The 20,825-nt window shown below is 35.7% G+C and overlaps 1 protein-coding gene across 1 annotated transcript in view; it reads left to right on the top strand.

Moving 5' to 3' along the window:
- The window catches only part of GBE1 (1,4-alpha-glucan branching enzyme 1), a 138,070-nt gene that overhangs the window by 93,057 nt on the left and 24,188 nt on the right, over positions 1–20,825 (top strand). The window contains exon 12 of the mRNA XM_054627780.2: positions 1,781–1,952. Within this exon, the coding sequence (XP_054483755.2) occupies positions 1,781–1,952 (172 nt within the window). The remainder of the gene's footprint in view (positions 1–1,780; positions 1,953–20,825) is intronic.

The raw sequence follows: 20,825 nt of genomic DNA, 5'->3' as shown, positions 1-20,825 counted from the left end.
TTTATTTCATGGTGACTTTTAGCAATTGAGTTGTTTTCCATATCACTTTGCATTTTCTGTTTAAAATGTCATGTTTAGGAGAAAAAAAAATCTCATTATTTTTAATTAGAAGAAAACAATGATTACAGATGTGCATCAGGCTGATATGTGAAAAATAGGATAAAGAAACAAAAAGTGTGGGTAAAATTCACCCTGAAGATGCCTGAAGTGATCCATGTGAGGGTACAATCCTGATTTCTAATATACTGTAATGGGCTATGAGCTGACTGTTGCCAGTCAGAATAGTAGGCCTTGTGGTTATAAGAAGAGTGTGAAAATAGCAACTGCAAATCTAATAGCTGTCAAAAAAGCAGATGCAGTCCTGGAATTACTGAGCAGAATGGAGCAAAGAGCACAATCAGCATGCCTCTACAGTCCTTCCTGGTTTGTGTGCATCTTCAGTGTTGGAGACAGGTTTGGTCCTGTATTTTAAAGGATATTCAGCATAATTGGAAAAAAAAAAAGCTGTGGAGAGGAATAGCAGGTGAAGATTGATTTTCATAAGAAAAAAAAACTAAACAGAATAAGATTCTTTGGGGCAGCAAAGACATCATTGAAGGGGGAAATATATCCATTTATAAAATCACAGCTGCCACAGAAAACATGAATAGGGAAACACTTAGCTGCTCTTCCAATGGAAAGATTAGGGGATATTAAATGGCACTAACAAATGCCACATTCTGAATCCAGAAAATAGTTGTTCATTGCAGTCTTCAGTCTTGTCATTGTCACATAGGATTTTTTTTTTCCTTTAAATAGAGTATTTTTTTACTTAAGGGAGTAATCTATATATGCTGTTATATTGTCAGCTGGAAAATGAAACGATGATGATGCTTTTCAGCTAGACCTGTTTACAATTTTTCTGTTTCTCTGGAATTTAGTAAGTTTTCATTCAAGAGCATGAAACAAGAATTGGTCTAATTGGACAAAAGTCAGCTCTTTAAATATAAATGCTCCAAAATGTTGTCCACTACCTGCCTGCTAATACATTGAACAGTGTTTTGTGGCCTTTCTCTAGTAGCAGTGAGCACTAGCAAGTTAGTAATTCAGTTTTTTCTTTTGTGTGAAATCACAGAAAACCAATCACATTCTTGATTGCATATAAGTCAATGTTTCATACTCACTCTGCATATCTGAATCAGAGGGGTTTTTCTATGCCCATTTATTTTTTATATTTCAGGAACTTTTACTTTAAGTGTTTGCTTTCCTATTTTGTGTGTTTGCTATAAAAATTCCCAAATGGTTGGTCAGCTGTGACTTACTGAGTTGATGCTGATATTTCACATTTGATATCTGTAGGTGAAAAAGTTCTTGAAAGTACTAGGATCCCATTAGGCGAAATGTAGGACCAGGGGTTATCTGCTAGTCTGTTACCATAATACACTGAATCCCATCAGCCCAGGAGCCCCAGTAACAATGGGGAGGGTTGCAAGGGGAAAACAGACAACTGGGGCTGACAACCAATCCAGGCTCAGCTCATGGACATCTCTGCCTCAGGTTTTGGCAGCAGAGCAGATCGATATGGCACGTCACACAATGCACGGATGCAGTCATCAGAATGTAGCATCACCATGACCTGATGATCATTGGTGGTTTCCTTCAGGAACAGGGACTGGGTCATGCAGTCATCTTGCAAGATCTCCCCCTACGATATAAACCCCTTGTTTTATAAAAACCAAAACTTAGAAACACTTCTATTACACCCAAGGGTTTTCTTCAGTGTCTTTCTGAACTGTTCTAGGCACTGGTTGGTGATAAGACCCTGGCCTTTCGCCTGATGGATGCAGAGATGTACACAAACATGAGCGTGCTCATGCCTCTGACGCCAGTTATTGATCGTGGGATCCAGCTTCATAAAATGATTCGTCTCATTACTCATGCACTCGGAGGAGAGAGCTATCTGAACTTCATGGGTAAGTAATCTCAGGAAAAAGTCTCTCATTTTCTCATCTACAGAATGCGTGGTGGGGAAATAAAATGATCTGACATCGTCTTCTATCCACACTATTTATCACAGTGCTGAAATTTGGAGCATAAATGCTTTTATAGATTTATTACAAAAGGTAATATGCGTTGTTTTTCTGTCTGCAAGATGTATGGTAAGACAAGAAAATAAAATCAAGATGGTTTCTAAGTGTATGAGAAATAACTTCTACAACTCAGACTAGTATTTTAATTGTTGTTTTGCAAGTTTGTCAGGTGGTGAGCTGTGGCTCATGCAGCTGAGTCGTATTTCATCTCTATTCTTTTGCTCTCTTAAATTTTGTAGGGTAACAATGAATTTACTAAAGAGAGCTCTGTGCTTATTTCAGTTATTAATTGTCAGGAAATAGTCTGGAAGCAGTTGACCTATTTAATTGCTTCTTAGTGCTTAATGAGGTAGGCAAGGACAAATCACAGACACAGGACACACATGCTGCTATCAAAGCACAGAAATTGTAAGAGTTAGTGGTACTTTCTTCTGGTCCATCAGCTGTAAAATAAAACTGTTTAGTTACTTCCTAAGCACAGTTGCTACAAGAAAGTTCAATTGTTAGTCTAATTTAATCAGCAAGTTAGTTTTATGAAGTCATCTTAAAAGTTGAATATTCTTAGCTTTATGGAAAATTCCAAAGCTATTTATGTTGCCTGTTCTTTGCCACATTCAGTTGTTTAACTTCTTTGCAAAACAGTTTTTACTTGACAGTAAAAAATTTTGTAATGTGGTCTGACAAGTTCTATATGTCATTTGTGATATTCTCATGGGGAACAAAAGTGCTGAAAGCTGGTTACAAAATCACCATCTCAGTTTTCTGATAATGTAACACTTAAAAATTATAGACATTTTAGCTTAGTGCTGTTTTCTACTTTTGTGGTTAAATGTTTTGTTATATAAAGTTGAAAGGGACTGTTGGATATATACTGCCCTTCTTCTGTAATGGTGTATTTAACATCATATTTTCTGATTGAAAATCTGGAGAACATAAGACAATGGTGACACTGGATTTAAGTTTACCTATACTGGTACATATTCTTTTTCTTTGTATTAGGAGTAAACTCAGAAAATACTGTGCTGATTTTCTTAAAAAGAATTGAAGCAATTTCGGTGCAGAACAAACTAATTCACCATATGCAATACTAGTAAAAGTATTATTTCCAAGAAAATGTAGGTTGTTTGCTTCACTCTTGAGAAGAAAAAAAACAAGAGTTAATGAAATAAATATTTATGAAGTATGCAATCAGGCACCAAAGTGTTCAAGGTATGAGGTGTGTGCTTCCATTCAAACTAGTGATACTGTAATAGTTAAGGAAGCAGGTGTTTACTAAATACTGCAGCTAAACTGCAGGTGTCTTTGGCCCAGATTGACTTAGTAAGATTAGAAATATAATCAGTAATGCAATGTGGCATGTTAAATCCAGTGTGTCAATGCTGGCTGATTGAGCAATTAATATTGGGTATCTCTGAGTACTGCAAATGGTTCAGTAACTACATTATAGTTTGCTATATATAAAAAGGTGGAAAGATTGTAATAACTGTTGGAGGAGAAAACATATAAATTCAGAATGCTGGCAGTCCTGCAGACTTAAAATGCATGTTGCAACATGCTATCTAATTAAGCACATACAGTGACAAATGAGTTTTTAACTTGCAGGTTTGTGTGAATGCCAAAGGTAAGAAGGAGAAGCCTCCGGTAGGGTGAGGGAGGGAGTGGAAATCTTCTTTCACAGTGCCTGGAGAAGGCATTCCAGGTGCCTCTGTGCTTCTCTAGATCCTTCCATTAAGAATCTGTACTTCCTGTCTCCGAAAACCCAGCAAAGAAACACCCTATTTTCTGAATGCTTTGCTCACCTTAAGGAAAAAGAAACCTCTTGTAAAAATGTGGTGTCAGGAGTGGAAATCTGTATTCTCAAATATATCCTGGAATTTCTCTTTGAAGATCTGGAATAATATTTAATTACACACATGTTGGAGCATCATTTGGGCTCTACACATGCAAGCAGATTCCTGCTGACAGAAGTTTGAGCACCAAACACTGATTGTGGCTTTCTCTCATCTTTCTCACTTTTCACACTGGATGGTTCTCTGTCCTTCTTACATGTATCTCTAAGAAACCACTGCCAAAATCCTGAAAGTCATAATACTTATTTTTCGTGTTTCTGGATGTTTAATTTTCACTGGAGACTTTTATTTTTCTTCCCTCTATTGGCAATGAGTGTGTATGCAAAGTTAAATGTGAATAGGAAATTTCTGTCCTTTCAGTAAATTGGTTCCCTTGTAACAAAAACCTTTGGGAGCATTCTTTCTTCCAGTCTGTGTTTTGGTTTTATGTGCAGATTTCCAGGTGATCTCTCAGGCTTCATTCCTGCATCTAGCATGGAAGACTTAACCTAGGAAAGGAGAAACTCCATATGCTTGGCTGAAAATGAGAATAACAATGATAAATGTCTTGTGGCAGTGAATGCATTCTCTGGAAGGCCAGTTTGTTTCATAGTAATAGTAAAAAAGTAGCAATTGTTTTGGACCTTTTGCTGTGTCTAAATTTTCTTTTTTTCAGAGCAGGTAGAGAGCAACAGTGCCAACTTAGCTGTAGTTTGTACAACCGAGCTCCTGTTTTAGGCAGATTTTAATACTGAGATGGACCAGTTACAAGTCAGAAGTTGACACAGAATTTTAGGAAGTCACCAAAATTTCAAGTTCTTCTGCACAATGCTTTAATTGGGAGTACGTGTGCTTCTTAAGGGGTTTCTTTCTTTACTAATTTCCTATTAAGGCCTTGACATAGACAATGCACATGCACATATCTGAACTTTAATGACAATTATAGGCTCAAGCAGTTACAATGTGTGTATATTCAATAGTCTTTTTAATTGTAAATAATAAGAAAAAACTCTCTCTCCCTACTCAAGTGTTTTGTTTGTAGTTACAGTGATATTGAAGTACCATACACATCTAATTAACTGAAAACCAGAAAAATATATGCAAAAATATTTAGGGCCGTAGATCTCTGCCCTCCCTAATATCAGGATTTGAAAGCAAATCCAAAATAAAAAACTTCTCTCAGACTAAAATTCTTAATTGTCAGTTTTAGTCCCCTACAAAATAACAAAAATGCTTGAGATTGAGCATAATTCCTCAAGCACTAAACAAGGACTAATGGAAGTTGTTATAAGAGTTCTAGAGTTTTAAAGGAATCTTCTGATCTCAGCCTGAAAAGAAAGCAACCACTGTTGTTACCCAGCAAGGTTTAACTTCAGTGCAAATAAAGACTCACATAAATTTCTTGAAAATAATATTTGAACTTACCACTACAAAACTGCTGTCTCTACATCCTTGAATTTTCTTTTTGCTTCATTTTCCATTCTGCTCCTGAAGACAAGCTCTAGACAATGGTCAGTGCTTTTCTTTAAATGTTCCTTTTGTATTTTTCTTGTTCATTGCATCTGTCTTGCCCTTAGGGAAAGCCTGCAGGACATGTAAAAAAGCAATGCCAGTTCTTCAGTGGATTTGTTTTCATGGTCTCTCCTTATCTTGCAAGATACATCTGTGTGCTAGATTTAGACAAGGGAGGGTAGTTGTTTTGTTGCCCAGAATATACATACCCAAAGGGCCTTAAATAGCATTCTGGGTCCTTGAGATCCTTCATAGAACAAATGCTAACTGGTTTATGCCCCTATAGGGTCTTGCTTTTCATCTTGCTAACAATCATTTCCTTGGTTCTTTTTTTGTTTTTTTAAATTTGAAATTGGCTTAAGCTCTAATCCATTGATTTAAATGGAGATTAGTTGCTACATGAACCTCTAGCACTATTTTTCATGACTCTCCCGTAGTAAAACAACTCTTAATTAAGACTCCAGAGACCAAGTTTCACTCCCTGAAAAACAATTTTTGAGACTATATATATGTATATAGTTAGGAAGTTATTTGAAATAACTAGAACATTTTTTTGCTATCATGAATATTGACTGAAAATTGGGTTGACATTCACCTGTTTCACTACTCTCTAATTTGTCTGTTAGGTTTCCTCTTTCCCACTTGTTAGTTAATTTACACAGCAGTTTTTATCTACCTTCTTTAGTAAAATGACATGCATCATCTATTCCTTGGAGTATTTTAGAGAGAGAAACTTAGGTATTTTTTCAGAAACTTACTTTTAAACTAAGGAATTTCATAACAGCAGGCTCTTGAAAAAATATTGACAAACAAGAAAAGGAATGGTACAAAAACTGTATCAGTGGCACCAATATCAGTGTGAGAAAGGTGTACCATTTTCTTTAATAATACTCATTAGAAACCTGAAATAAAAATGGTGCAGCATAACTGACAATATAAATAGGAATGGTACTTTAAACTGAATCTGAACTACTATTTTTATTGCTGCCTATTCTAGATGAAAAAGAAATTGCATTAAGAACAGGATGTTTAGCTTAAACCTAAGCGAGTTTGGTTCTCTTTGGCACATGTTGCATTTTGATAGTTTCCTCTGTTCACTTTCTTATGCATCTTACATCTGTGCACTGGTTACAGGGTGACTTTGTTGACCATCACCTAGAGAGTGGCCTTGGGAGAGCATATGCTCTTCAAATTTGCTCACTTGAGTCAGCTCCTCTGGATAAACAACCTTGAAGTGCTCACTTGGTACAGACTGCAGCTTTAGGAGAGGTAGTTTGAAGTCATCCTTCTTAATATGCTTGCCTAGGATAGGTGACAAATGTGCTGCCAGATCCAGCAGGTGCTTTAATTCCATGGCAGCCTGACAGAAAACAATTATGTTCACTTTAAAGTAGAAAGCAAGGGTGTAATCGGAAATCTCGCCTACAGTTTCTCAGAGACTTAGTGATAGACCACCTACAACTTTGTAGCATTATACCCCATGTGCAACCCCACTCACAACTTGGGTTGGGCAGTGGCAGTGGGAAGAATCCAAATTTATATATTAGGCTTCATAAATCACTTTGACAGTCTCTTCTGCAAGGTCTAGAGGTGCAAACTGTTAATATTTATTCATTTAGAGTTGATTGAAGCAAGCTTCATTTCTACACTTCCTCAAAACACATGAGAGTGGCTGGGAGAAAAACAATTAGAGAGAGATTGTCTCATAATTCAAAACTAAATCACACACACAAACCTGTCTTATCCCACCTCTCTTTACAAATTAAGTATGTCCCAATATTAGGAATTTGTTCTGTGGGCTGACTGTACATCCTCCTTGGAAGTATAGTGAATAAAGCAATATACGTGTATGTATGTTATTTAAATACATAAATAACATTGTTAGAGGCAGCAATCTATATGTGGTGGTGCATCCTTGTCCATACTGTGACCTCTCAAGGCAGAAACCTTGAAACAGAAACCTTCATAGTCAGCAGCATCCTCAGAACTGCTGGAGAACCAGCAGTTGCTGCAGCTGTATTCATGGAGTGAAATCCAGGTGGGATTTTCCAGCATTGTCAAGGGAATAGCCTTAATCAAGGTAGCTGGCACGAGTGGCACTTCATTTTTTTTTTCTCAGAGTAATGCTGATGTTTCCTTAGTTTGTACCCACATCTGCTGGGTATTGGCTGTGACTGCATTACCAGTGGAGATTTGTGGTATATCATTCTGCATTCTGACATTCTGCATCAGTTACAAGGTGTTGGGTGTTTTGGGGTTTTTTTGGTTTCTTTTTTTGAGGATGGGAATGCTATTCTATAAATTTTATTTATTTTATTTATAATTATGCTTAGTAGCATCATGTAGTCATGGGATACTGTTGTTGAAACTTCTGCTAGTGTCTCAAACTTTGCTTCTAGGGCTCCACCTGTTGCCTTGCATATTGTATGATTTGTAAAGCTCACAGTTGAGACTTGTGACATGTCCACTATCAATGTGTGAGTGCATGCAGACTTGTCTGCAAATATAGTACCTGATGTAATGTGAGGGCTTGCTAAAGAAAAATAAACAAAGTCGCAAAATAAACCTTTAGTCTATAAGAGCTCTATTTCTGTTTGTATGACAGCCTCCATTTTTCCTTTATTGTTGTTTTATTTGTTGTTTTGAGGAAGACAGAAATAGGCCTCTATATATTATAATTTTATATAACTCTACACTATATATTATAACTGTACTATGTACTATAGCATTCAGCATAGTTTTTAGAGGAATTTCTCTTTCCAGTTATTCAAAAATGTAATTTATTGCAGAAATTATGACAAGCTAATATCATTTTGAAAAACTTTTTTCACACCTGGATTTCTGACTTTACAGGACATGGCTGTTATTCTCTCCTGTCATAGTTGTTTGTTATTTTTCTCTCCACAGCTATAAGACTCAGAATTTCTTGGCAATTAAATATAATTAAGCTATTTACACATGGCATTGATTAGTTTTACTTGGGTGTCTTTTATGGAAAAAAATAATTAAAGATAAATCCAAAGACTCAAGTATATTTTGTTTTGATTCTCTTCACCCTAAGTTCAAATAAGTTTTAAATCAGCAGATTTACCTCACTTTTAGATTTAGTTGATTTTTTGTTGATTTCTTAATTCAGGATGTAAGCACCATTGTAAAAGTTCTGTCCTAAAAACATATCTTAAATTTCTGAGAAGTTGTGCATATAAACACACAGTTTTGTACATGAGAATCTGTTTTGATTAAACATCAGACATGGTCCAAAATTAATATTTGAGTAAATGCAGAATACTTTTGCCAGATAGTATGGAACTATGTTAAGTTCTTGAAATTTTGTAATATGTAGAAAAATTTTTGTATGCACATATGCAAATTTTTCTGTCTACGTGTGTAGATTCTGTCTACGTGCATATGATTCATTGTCTAAGTAATGAAACATAGCCATCATACACTTCCTTTGCTGTGGTTAACTTGGATTCAAACAAAAGGCTTTGAATATCTTCTGTTTATGTACACTTGAAGTGTTTTAAACTGTTACATATTACAGTGACTTTAAGAATTTCATAAAGCTTGGTTCAGTCTATGAACAATTTGTTAATCATTAGTGCTTCAGAAGAGCCTTCATATTGTAAGGTATGTGAAATGCCTTTTTGAGATGATTTTGCTCACACTTCTGCTTCTAGTGCTCTGTGTCCCTCGTTGAAAGACACAATGCAAAACTTAAAGAAAATTAAAAGGATTTTCAGATTTTCAAGTAAATATGAGGTTTATCTATGGATGAAAGTGAAGTCCAGCATTCAGGTCTCCATTAAAATTTACGTTTTGAGAGAGAGTATAAACTTTTTTTTTGGCGGGGGAGGGGGTGTCTCTGTGTTGTACCTTCTACAATAAGTTCATGTAATAAGATACAGTTTTCATGCACAACTTGGCCTCTGCCATGTCACAGAACAGATGAGTAAAGTTGATTTTTGAGTTTGTCAGTGTCACTAATGAAATGCTTACTGCAGGAGGTCATTCATTTCCTGAATGCCAGGTGTCTACAGAAGTGGTGTGCCTGTTAAAAAACTAAATCTGTGCAAGAATTTTGTGTTCTAGGAGCAGGAAATAAGGATAGGGCATACCCATTCAAGCAGGGGTAAATAGGATGTGGATGTCAAAGTTTTGTCTCTTCTCCCTGCTGCTCACTGTGTTACATGCAATTTTGATGATGATCATTTGTCAGTACTTGTTTTAAGTTACTTATTTCTGAAACCCCCAATGCTGAAAAGAAGCAGCAGCAGCCTCTTACCACACCCAGCTGTGTTTTACTTCTACTTTTGGCAGTCTGTCTGTACTCACTAGTCTGGAAGGGGCTGAGAGACAAATGAAAATATTTTCTCCAAAGCCATCTACCAAAGAGCAAAAAATTTCTTCCTGATGATACTTCCTGGCTTTTAAAGAGGTAGAGAAAGGTGATCCAAATCAAGTAATTTAGTAAAATCAGGCTCTAGTGAGCTGGTGTAGGAGCGTGCAGAGGGCTCTGTTAATCTCAAGCCTACCTTTGGTGGCACATGGCTCTTTCTCAGACTGGTTTCTCTGGGCAAAGCAGAGCCAAATAGAATTAAACCCCATGTGTTACTCAGTAAGGAGTTGTTGGTTTGAGACATGACTGTGCAGGACACATTTTGTATTTGGAAAAGTCTGTCGTATTAGATCCTTAGGCATAGATTCCAATTTGGATTTTAATGCATGCAGTTGAGGTAATTTGAAATGATTTCATCTCAGTAGTGTCATTAATTCCCCAAATCAATGTAGCTTAAGCTGAGATAACACTTTGTGATGACATTGGAATAAAAAAAAAGATGTCTTTATTTGTTCAAGAGCTTATTTTCACAAGATGTTATTAGCTTAGAATCTTCTCATTGTCCTAATTTTTTGAGGCTATCTAACACAGAGGAATTTGCTAGAATAAGAATTTGAACAACATTGTAGTTAAATTGGCATTGACTTAGAAGAGAGAAGGTATTTTCTGCTTTTTCTGAGAAATGGTAAAGTCTGCAGAGGAAAGCATGAGAACATCTGTTAAAAATGTTGACTTTTTCTTTCTTGGGTGTCTCTTGAGATCTTCAATTTGAAATTCCGTAGAATTGTAGAATGTTGTAGGTTGGAAGGGAAACAACCAAAAGATCATCTTAAATGTCATCAATCCCAACAATCCTGCTGTGGGTTAGGACACTTTCCACTAGACCAGGTTGCTCAGAGCCCCATCCAATCTGGCCTTGGACAATTCCAAGGATGGGGCATCCACAACTTCTCTGGTCAACTTCTCCATTATCTCACCACCCACACAGCAAAAAACATCTTACTACTGTCTGATCTAAATACTAGTGGAGTAAATTAGAAAAGGAGTTTATCAACACAATAAAATTACTTCTGGCTGAAAAGAAAACAAATTTTGTTGGCAGGGGATTTTTTGGGGGTTTTGTTAGATTTTTTTTCTTTTCCAAACAGTACAGATACCTTTTGAGTTGGAATGCCTTGTTGAATATAAACCACTACTTTTGTCTTAATATGCTACATAAAAGTGCAGGGCAGGAGGAATAACAGGAGAAGTGACTAATGTCTTAAGGAGAACAGGATTATTCACCACGCCAAAAGTACTGGTGCAGTCTTTTTACAGTCAGAAGCTTAGAACTTTTACTCAGCTGGGTTAAGTATTGAGATCTTTTTGTGAAATTCAGAGCAAGTCCTGCAAGCAAGGTATTTTCATAGAGTATCTTCTCAAGTGGCATTTCTAGAGAGATTATTTAAAAGCAATCTAGTAATCCACTCACTCTTGATTTAAGAGTCAATCTCTAGACTATGAAATAGTTCCCTCAAGCCTCTCATATATATTTTTTTTAATCCAGCTAACTATTAATACAAAATACTGCAGGAAAGCCTGGATCATCTAGGTAGTTGTATTATAAGTCGGCTCTTTTGTAGCTTAAGCTCACAACCTTTATCTTCATAATGGAGAAATGTATGGTCTTGTTTCAAAATATTATTGGGGAAAAAATATATATCTGATGGAAAACATTAACCAGTATTAACATACACTGTTGGATTGGCAGCATGCTGTTCCATGATTTACCTTGAACTCCTAAAAACAAACAAAAAACTTAGCTCAAGCTGAGCTGTTCTTGTTTGTTTATTTTCATGACTGGTTATTTATTGTAGCTCCTAGTGGCTGCCACCATTTTAGCAAGTCATGAATTGTGCATAATTTTGCTTGAAAGGAAAAGTGCAGAAGTCTGAACATGGATGGACTTCCATAACTCACATTTTTCTTTTATCTAAGCTAACATAGTCCAAGTAGTAGTTATTGATAGATACCAAAGTGCTATGTGAATGTATATTCTATTTTCCATAAGTCTTCACTTGTGTTTCTATGCTTTTTTTTATCCTTGTGTACTATTTAGCTGTACTTAAACAGCTTTTATGTATTTCTTCTTGAATATGTGAATAGTTAATTCTTTAGAACTCTACATTTTTCAATGCATTTTGTTTAGCCTGGAGAGAAGGAGGCTCAGAGGTGAACTTACCACTCTCAATAACCACCTGAGAGGAGGTTGTAGCCAGGTCTCTTCTGCCAGGTAACAAGTGATAGGATAAGAAGAAATGCTGTCAAGTTACACCACTGAAAATTTGGATTGAGTATTAAAAAATTTCTTTACTGGAAGGGTGGTCAGACACAGGGGCAGGCTGCCCAGGGAAGTGGTGGAGTCACCATCCCTGGAGGTGTTTATCAGATGTGGCTCTTGGAGATGTAGTTTAGTGGTGGACTTTGCAGACAACCGTAATGATTGTATGGCTATTCAAAGCCCACAGGCAGTTAAGAATTCCAGAGTAATGACATATAAATTGCAATAGATGTAAAAAAAACTTGCATTAATTGTGCAAATTTCATCAGTATGTGAAATTTATTGTTCTGTTTGGTGAGAGAAAAAAAAAAAGAAAACAGAAAAATCAATATTGCACTAAGCTTGTTACAGTCTTAGAAGTATAGTAAACTATTTATTAATATCCTGCTTTCCTACTTAGGGTTGGAAAGGTGTCTCCTAATTAAATATGAAGCAGAGAGTGTCATGACTTCATTTAAAATAGTTTTCATTTTGTGGAGTTTAGCCTAGACATAATTGAAGTTTTCAGAGAAATTGTACAAGTTCCTTTTTGCATTTGCTGGTTGCTTTTATATTTGTAGACCAGAAGGAGACCGTGTTTTTAGTTTAGTTCCTACATGGAAGGCTATTTGGTTTGTACACTGCACATAAGAATACAGAACTAAATTAATTGCTTGCCTCTGGAAGCTGAAATACAGGAAGAGGCTTGTAGAAATTAATAAAATTTATCTTAATAAAAGTGCTGTGTGCATGCCGTGTTCTCTCAGTAAGTTTTTTGATTTGTGTTTTTTTTTCATTTCCCAGTTGATAAAGGGATGATGTGATCCATGTCTGAGATAGTGTGAGGCTGGGCTCAGGGACATGAGAAGTTTTTACCAGGCTTCTGTTAGGGCTCTGTCTCTTTTCCTCCCTCCTGCTGTTACCATGACATATCAGGTTTCCAAAGGATATGTTGTTTTCTGACAATAAAATGTTCCCATTAAGATCAAAATAAGAAAACAAGTATTGAAATAAGCTACCACCATAATGTGGCCGTGTAAAGGAATGAAATGGAACAAAACAAAATGAGTAATGACATTGGCAAATATTTTGTTGCAGATAAAGGTGTAATTTTACTTGTTTCAGAGGATTCTTCTCCCCTTTTTTAATAGGTGATCCATGTAAAGCATTTATCACTTGAGCAAGTTTCTTTTCTTTTAAAGAAAAAACCCAAAAGGAATGAAAAATCATTACTGAGAAATTTCATATGTCCAATTCAAAATGTCTTTGTGCAAGTAATCTCTAATGGTTTCTTGTCTGTGTTTTGCTTTTGTCATTTTGAATTTCCATATAGCATTGCTGGAGGGGGAAAGGAGGAATCATCTTAGTGTTTGTACATATTTGGCTTTCCTCAAACAGTTGTAACAACACTTTTCAGACATGGAAGCAGGTTGGGGTTTTTTTATGAGATCAAAGCTTACTTTTTCCCTTGACAAAGAAGTTTTTTCTTAAAGGCAGAAAAAGCAATATGTGCAGTATATTTTCATCTTGGCCCCTAAAAAAGCTGTATCTCTTCTTTGTGTACAATGCAATGACAGCATGAAATGTAGTACTTCAAATCCATTCATATTTCAGTAAATTAAAACACTATTTTTGGAAATAATATTTTTTAAGAAGTGAATGTGTGCATACAGAATTAATTCCAGCAGTTATGTGCAACTTTGGGGTAGGAAAAGAAGCAATTCATCTGAACATATGTTTTTAGTAAAACATTGATCAAGGAAAAAGAGGTGTCTACCTAAATGACATTGCTTTTATTATTTTGTACACTAGTTCAGAACTAGTGTATTTCAGAATTATTTCAAAACTGAAAAACAAATTAAAACTTGATCGTGATTTAAGCAGCCATAATGTAATCTGGAATAATTTCTGCTCTGATTCTCATTTATCAGTCTAAATTTGTTTTCTGTCTGTTAACTTGGTGTCACAAGAAAAATCTAAAATTCTTAGCTAGTTTTGTCCTGAAAGACTCACAGTTTTGTTATGCCTTCAGCTGATTCATGTCTTGATGCTGATTTATTTATGTTTTGAGCATAAGATGAATACTGTCATGTTTGCCTCTGTGTATATAGCAAATTGTTGAATGTCAGAGAAGGGTTAGCTGTCCACTGCAAATAAAGAGGCATGAGACAATGGAATGAACAAGGGGATGGTTCATTGTGAACCTCTTTTTCTTGGAAGTTAAATCTCAAAGGTTCACAGTTCTAGACCATTCTTTTACAACTATTTACTTGCTTCCTAACCTCTCTTGACCAAAGTTATTTGAAAAAAACATCATGTGTGAAGACAGATAACCAATCTGATTTTGTAATCATCCCTTCCTCAGGTGCCACCAGAACAAACCATCCAAAATTCAGCTTTTCCTCCCACCTGCACCACAGGGACAGTCAGGAAAAGCAGTGGATCACTTTCCAGTGATATGCTCCATACTAGAGTTCTTGATGTATGGGTTGATATGTGTGTGGAGTTACGTATATAATGTGCCCATTGTCAGGAAATGGAGTGTGTTAGTGGTTCTTGGGTTTCCCAGCTATTTGAAAAGATTTTCTGCACTAAACCCTGAGAATTGGAAGACCAATTAAAAAATCGACCTGTTATTAGGGAGCAAATGTCCATAATCTTTTCTCTTGCCTTTCTGGCTGGTGAGAATGATTACCTGAAGGAAGGGGAGTGGAATCATACCGCTTAAATCAGGGAATATTGTGGCTCTTCTTATGTGTCTTAAAGCTGATTTTTAAGGCAAGTCCTCTTCAGAAGTACAAGGGAAGGGAGAATGTCAAGGAGTAACTAAACATGCAGAAAGGGCTTCTTTTGGCCACAACTGCTTTTTCAAAAGCTGTAGTAACATTCTGTTAGAGTCTATTTTCTTTCTGTATTATGTTTTAAATTTCAACAAACAACTGTTCTCTCAATATTATGAGATGTATTTTTTCCTGTCTCCTTACATAACAAGAACAACAATGACAAAAAAGAGGAACACCTTCCTGCATAACTCAGCTCTGTTCCTATAGGTTTTGGTGGCTGTTTTGTAATTCACCTGCTTCTTGCAGCAAAGGTGCCGTCACAGTACCAATTTCTTAAAGTCCCTTTTTTTTCTGAGCAATGGTTTTGCTTCAATTTTAAAAACTGTTGCCTGCTATCTATTTTTTTTCTTTGCTATATTTTCTTTTCCTTTTTTTTTTCTGTCTTTTTCCTGCTTCTAGTTGTGCTGACAGTGGTTAACATACAGGTGAGTCAAGACTATCTTTACGTTGTGAATCCAGCCCATTTTGCCATCAGGATATTTGTAAAGGTCTGCCCCAGCCTGCACTGTAGTTGCAGTCTCCATGTGCCCACTCATACTGGAAGACCAGCAATTATTCTGGTGTAACTAATTGTAGATTAGTATTAGAAGGTGATGCTCCTCAGAGGCTGCTTCTTAATTACAGCCTTTCTTTGTCCTCTCCTGGAGTTGTAAACAGTCATAAAAGAATTTTAATAACATACGAGCTTTATATTGCTATGTTATTTTAATTTTCCTTTTTTGTTCTTATACTCTGAGATGTGACAAAGGATGGCTCAAGGATCAGGCTTAAGATGCTTAAAAAGCAGATGTTGTGACACTTCCTTTCATATAAGATGTGCATGCATAATGTCCACTTGAGGCAGTTGCAAATCTATGCTACATTTTAAAATCTGATGCAGTGAACATTCCAAGGCTCAGAATTTTTGTGGAAGCAGCACATCTTAATGATTCTAAATGAATTCTGATTTTTAACATTCTTCAGGTGCAGCCTGATCTTGCAATTCTTGCCTTGTATCTTGCAAAAAGTTCAGAATATCTCTTTGAAAACTGCATAAGATTTGGTCCCTAGTCTAGTAAGAGGCAGAGAGAAGACCAGGGCAATTACTGCTTTGAACAGATCAGAATAACATCATCAGAGGTTTCTCTCATCAATACATTCCTTCTGTGCACCTTCATTAATAGATCTCATTTACAGACAAGACATTTAAATTTAAACCATGCATTTTCTGTTCAAGAACAGTTGACATTATTATGCAGACTAATAGTCATAAGTATTTTAATTGATTATCAGGCAAATGAAACTCTTCTTGAAACCTGCCCTATTTGTAGCATGACAAAATACCAGAGACCCTGACTTGAAATCTCTAACTGTTCTTTCTGGAAAAAAAAACCCCAAACCTGAAAATTTCAATATCCATTTCCACAATGAAAAAAACCAAAACAGCAAACAAACAAAAACCCCACCAACAATACAAATAACCTTGCCTTAGACATCCTTATTGTGATTGACTCTAATGAGCAGAGATCTTTCAACAGATTATGCTGTCACCATAATAATATTATGCTAGGATTTTTGAAATATGTTAAAACAAATAAACATGACTTAGAAAAAATTGCTTTCAAATGTCTGGTTAGAGTTTTACATAAACCACTTATCTTTCATTTTTTATGCAATGGTATCTTAAAAAAAAATGCCCCACACAACTAAAATAAGCAAACAAAACCCCAAACTGTGAAGCTAACAATGAACAAGTTGAAGGGGGAGGAGGAAAAGACTCCAAAACAATGGAAGCAAAAAGTCAATAAGTTGATGCAGGACGTTCTTCTGACATACACATAAATTATATTTATACAAGCATAAATATTTACCATCCAATGAGGATACTGCTTTTGAAATGCAAAGCAAAGCAGCAGTTTTGTTCTTTGGAATATCAGTGTATTTCAGAGCTAATTTACTTCCCAGATAAAGAGTCAAATTATTGTGAGAGGAACAATAAGGAAATTATTTCCACTTCATAACGTTTAAACTGGTTATGATACTTGATTAATCTGTTTATTTAACAGTAAGCAAAAAGCAAATGAATCATGATGTAAATGTACTGTTTAATTTGTCATAGGTCTAATGAGAGTTTGTAACTCTCGAGGCTTCCTCTTTTCTCCTCAGGTTGCTCAAAATATTCACACTTTCATAAGGAGGGTTTTGGCAGACTTGTAATTCCCTAGCTTAAATAGTCAGTTAATTTTTATTCCAGGGAATGCCATTCTTCTCTAACCATTCTTCTTAATCTGTCTGTTAGATGTTTCTTGAGCAGCCCCATGTTTTCCCTTGAGTTATTAGCTAAAAATTCCTTCTAAAACCCAGCAATCATGCTGTGTTGGTTTGAGTGGAAATGCCAAAAAGCAGTGCATAATGCTGTGTTGTGCTGCATTCCATATGGGGGTGGGTGGTTTTGGTATGTCTTGAACTGGAGCTAGAAAACACCAAACCAACATGTGTTGGCTACTATTTGTAGCTATTATCACTCTTTCCCAAGATAATACCTTATGCTGAGTTACTCTTACAGCACATGCTGTGTATTGATTTCACAAAAGGCTTTAGTATGGGCATTTGAAAGTAGCTGGATAAGAAGATTGGTTTTACCTGTTGCCCACACTCAGAGTTCTTTCTCTACATGTTCAGTTCTCTTCATGAATCTCCTTATAACATTTACTTTAATAACTATAGAAAAATGGATTATTTAGCTAATATGTCTTCTCTCAGGACTATATTAAACTATTAACAAAGTGACTCCTAAAATGTGGATTTTGTATTTTTATTTTCCCCAGCATGTTTGAGCTTTACAGGTGGCTCATACTTCATTCATCCCTCAGCAGCAGCCCTGAAGCCAAAGGAGTAGTTGGCCAATCTTTTCCAGTGTCAGTCCATGGCATTTATTTTCATCTGTTGCGTAAGAAACCCGAAGCAACACCAAAAATCCCACACAAAACCAAGCTGCAAACAAAAAAATCCAAAACCTTAACCTGATATGACCTTGACTCCTCAGTGCATGATTATTTATCATCAGTCTTATTTACTCTTTTGCTTCAAGGTAGAAGTACAATAAAAATTTGAATGTCTTCCTGTTAAGTAGTGAAATTTAAGTAATTGTAGAAAGAAAATGTCCTGCTGAACAGTAGGAAGGCTGGATATTGTCAGGGCTATGTTTTTTTATCAGCTCACTCAAGTGAGTCTCTTTCTTGAAACTAAGTATTTGAGGACACTGTCAGAGAAACTTGCAGCTCTTCTCATTTGGAAGATGTTTTGTATTGTGAGACAATGCTTTCATACAATTCTGGATCACAATATTTGCCTTTCTCCTTAATGATGGGTTTGGATGTACTGACCAAGCACTACACACATTATGCTGGATTGGTGTTGTAAAACTCTATAATAATTGAACAACTGGAAAATACATCTGTATGTTCCCAGTCTTTACTTTCTGAACAGTAATTAATTGGAAGATACAATTATGGTCAGAAACTTCTTTGCTGCATGTTGCCATGATGTTTAATTGCTGAACTGGGAACCTGAAAGGATTTCAATGTAAAAAGTTTCTTATCTAATATGATGTGTGGCTAATTTCAGAATCATTTTACTGTTATTTCACTTCCAGTGTGTAAAATTCTATGTTAACATTCAAGATTTTCTGTGTGAGAATTTTAGAAGTTGATATGAAAATTTGTATTCCTTTCTTTATTCTATAAACTTTTTTTTTTCAGAGTAGGATATTGATTTTTACTCTCTATGATGGTTTTGGAATATTGGGGTTTCTTTTGGCCAAGGACAACTAATTCTTAAGCAAATATCCTTATATATCTAAAATATGGCTTTAGTTAGGTATTAGTTCCACCTAGGATTTCAGCTGTTGTGTAGAATTGTATGTAGAAACAAATACACCAACTCATTGCTTTTTTTCATATTATGTTTATTTATATTTGTGTATATACCAATTCATAGCAGGAGACATTACAGTAACAGGTTTCTTTGAAACAGTGCTGAGTCCTTCAAACAAAACACGGATTGTACCTTCCAAATTCACAAATCACTTATGTAACATTCAGAAAACAAATAACTCCATTTCCTTATCTGAAGTGAAGCATAACTGTTATGGCAACTTAGAAATACCACTGATTGTTTTTCTGCATCAGAGGAGTCTTAATGTTGGTAGCCACAGCCTTGAGACTGAGGTCTCTGCACTCTTTAAGAAATGTGCAACAGTGCTGTTTGGAGTTTTGCATTTCTTTGAGAAAAAAGTAGTGTAGCAGTATGATGCTGTGCCTTTTCAAAGACTTCTACAGTAATTACATAATTCTGGTTTTGAAAATACCTTAATAAGTGCCCAGGTTCACTGAAAGCAATGGCAGACAAGAGCTGTTTAAAATTGTGAGGATCTTGAGAACATTTTTTTCTAAAACAAGTGTTTTTAGGAAGTTTATAAGTACATTCTCAGCATGCCAGGGTTGAACCAGCCTCAGGTGGAGGGCAGGAGGCAGCTGGCAGAAAGAAGCTTTAATTTCAAAGCAGGGATATGTCTAGGAAGAATCTTGGCAATATACTCCTTTGAGGACATTAGGTAAGAAGAGGTTTAGAGGTGCAGCCAGAAGTATACTCTGATGGCTTATTTGTACTGTTTCAAGAAAACCAGAGCTTCTCACAACACACCTTCTCTTTTGATTGCTGACATCTATTTTAGAATGCTTTTTTTGCCCCCTATTTTGTTTGAAGTTTATTCCAAATTTTAATTTTAAATTTTCCTCATATTGTGCTGTTAGAAAATGCATAGTTATTATTTAAGTAATTAGATTTGTTCCTTAATAAGAACAGAATAATACTGAACTTTCATTTTTTATTTACTTTAACTTTCCTGTGCACCAAACACTATGTAAATGGTCTTTTCCCTCTGTTTACTTTTTTTTTCCTCTTAATTCTTTATATACTCTTTCAAAATTAGACAATGAAATTCTTACCAGTAACTAAACTGCTATTTGTTGGGTATCCCAGGGCAAATAGATTGATGCCTTTCTTGGACTGCTCTGTTTCAGCCTTGTTCTAAATTCACTTTGTAAGCCCATTAACCTGTCAGTTGTGGTACCAGTTAATAATTGGCAGCGCACCAAACTGAAAGATCTAGCTAGAACTTCTCTGACTGCATCAGGTGTTAAAAAAGTTTCTTGATATAGATTTGTGTTGTTTTGCTAGATTTGGGGGGGGTTTGTCTGTTTTGTTATGGGTTTTTCTTAACCTTTACAATGTGTTCTGCAATATTTCTGTTCTTAAATATTTTAGTGAGCTTTTGGAAGTGGTTGACTAAATAATGTATACTCTGCCATGTTCACACTGAGCCTGGTGGAAATGTCACAGTATCAAAGTCAGTCTCTTGTTTTTTTACCAGAATGCAGCTAATAGGAAACAACAAAATGGGAACTGTTTCAGTGTAAAAGCACCACAAAGAGTTTAGTTGCTACTTTACTGTTTTTAAATACTGTATGAGGACATTGAGTAAGTTGTAAGTCAGAAATAGATTATTCTACACTGGGAAAGGAGGCCTGAAATGTACAATTTCACACCTGAAAGTTTCTAAGAGTAGATTAATAAAATAATTATCCTCTCAAGGTCCCTTCTAGCCTAGGTAACTTCTCATGGTACTTTTTTTTTTCTTGTCTGTTAGTATGAACTGCAGCAACTCTTGCTCTGCTCAGTAAACATTCAAGGGAAAATGTTCATCTGCCCTTAGGAACTGAATACTGTTGTCAGTGAGGCCACTGGTATTTTATTGAGTACTCCTTTGATAGAACTTTACAAATAATTAAATGAAAGAATAATTTATTCCAGTTAAATGTTTTGGGTTTTTTTTTTTTTTCTGAGTAACTAGAGTTTGGCTAAATACCAGCATGTGGGCATAACTGTCATGTG

This window comes from Agelaius phoeniceus, chromosome 2 (genome assembly GCF_051311805.1).
Source record: "Agelaius phoeniceus isolate bAgePho1 chromosome 2, bAgePho1.hap1, whole genome shotgun sequence".
Taxonomy (NCBI): domain Eukaryota; kingdom Metazoa; phylum Chordata; class Aves; order Passeriformes; family Icteridae; genus Agelaius; species Agelaius phoeniceus.
This window is presented reverse-complemented; position numbering and strand designations above follow the sequence as displayed.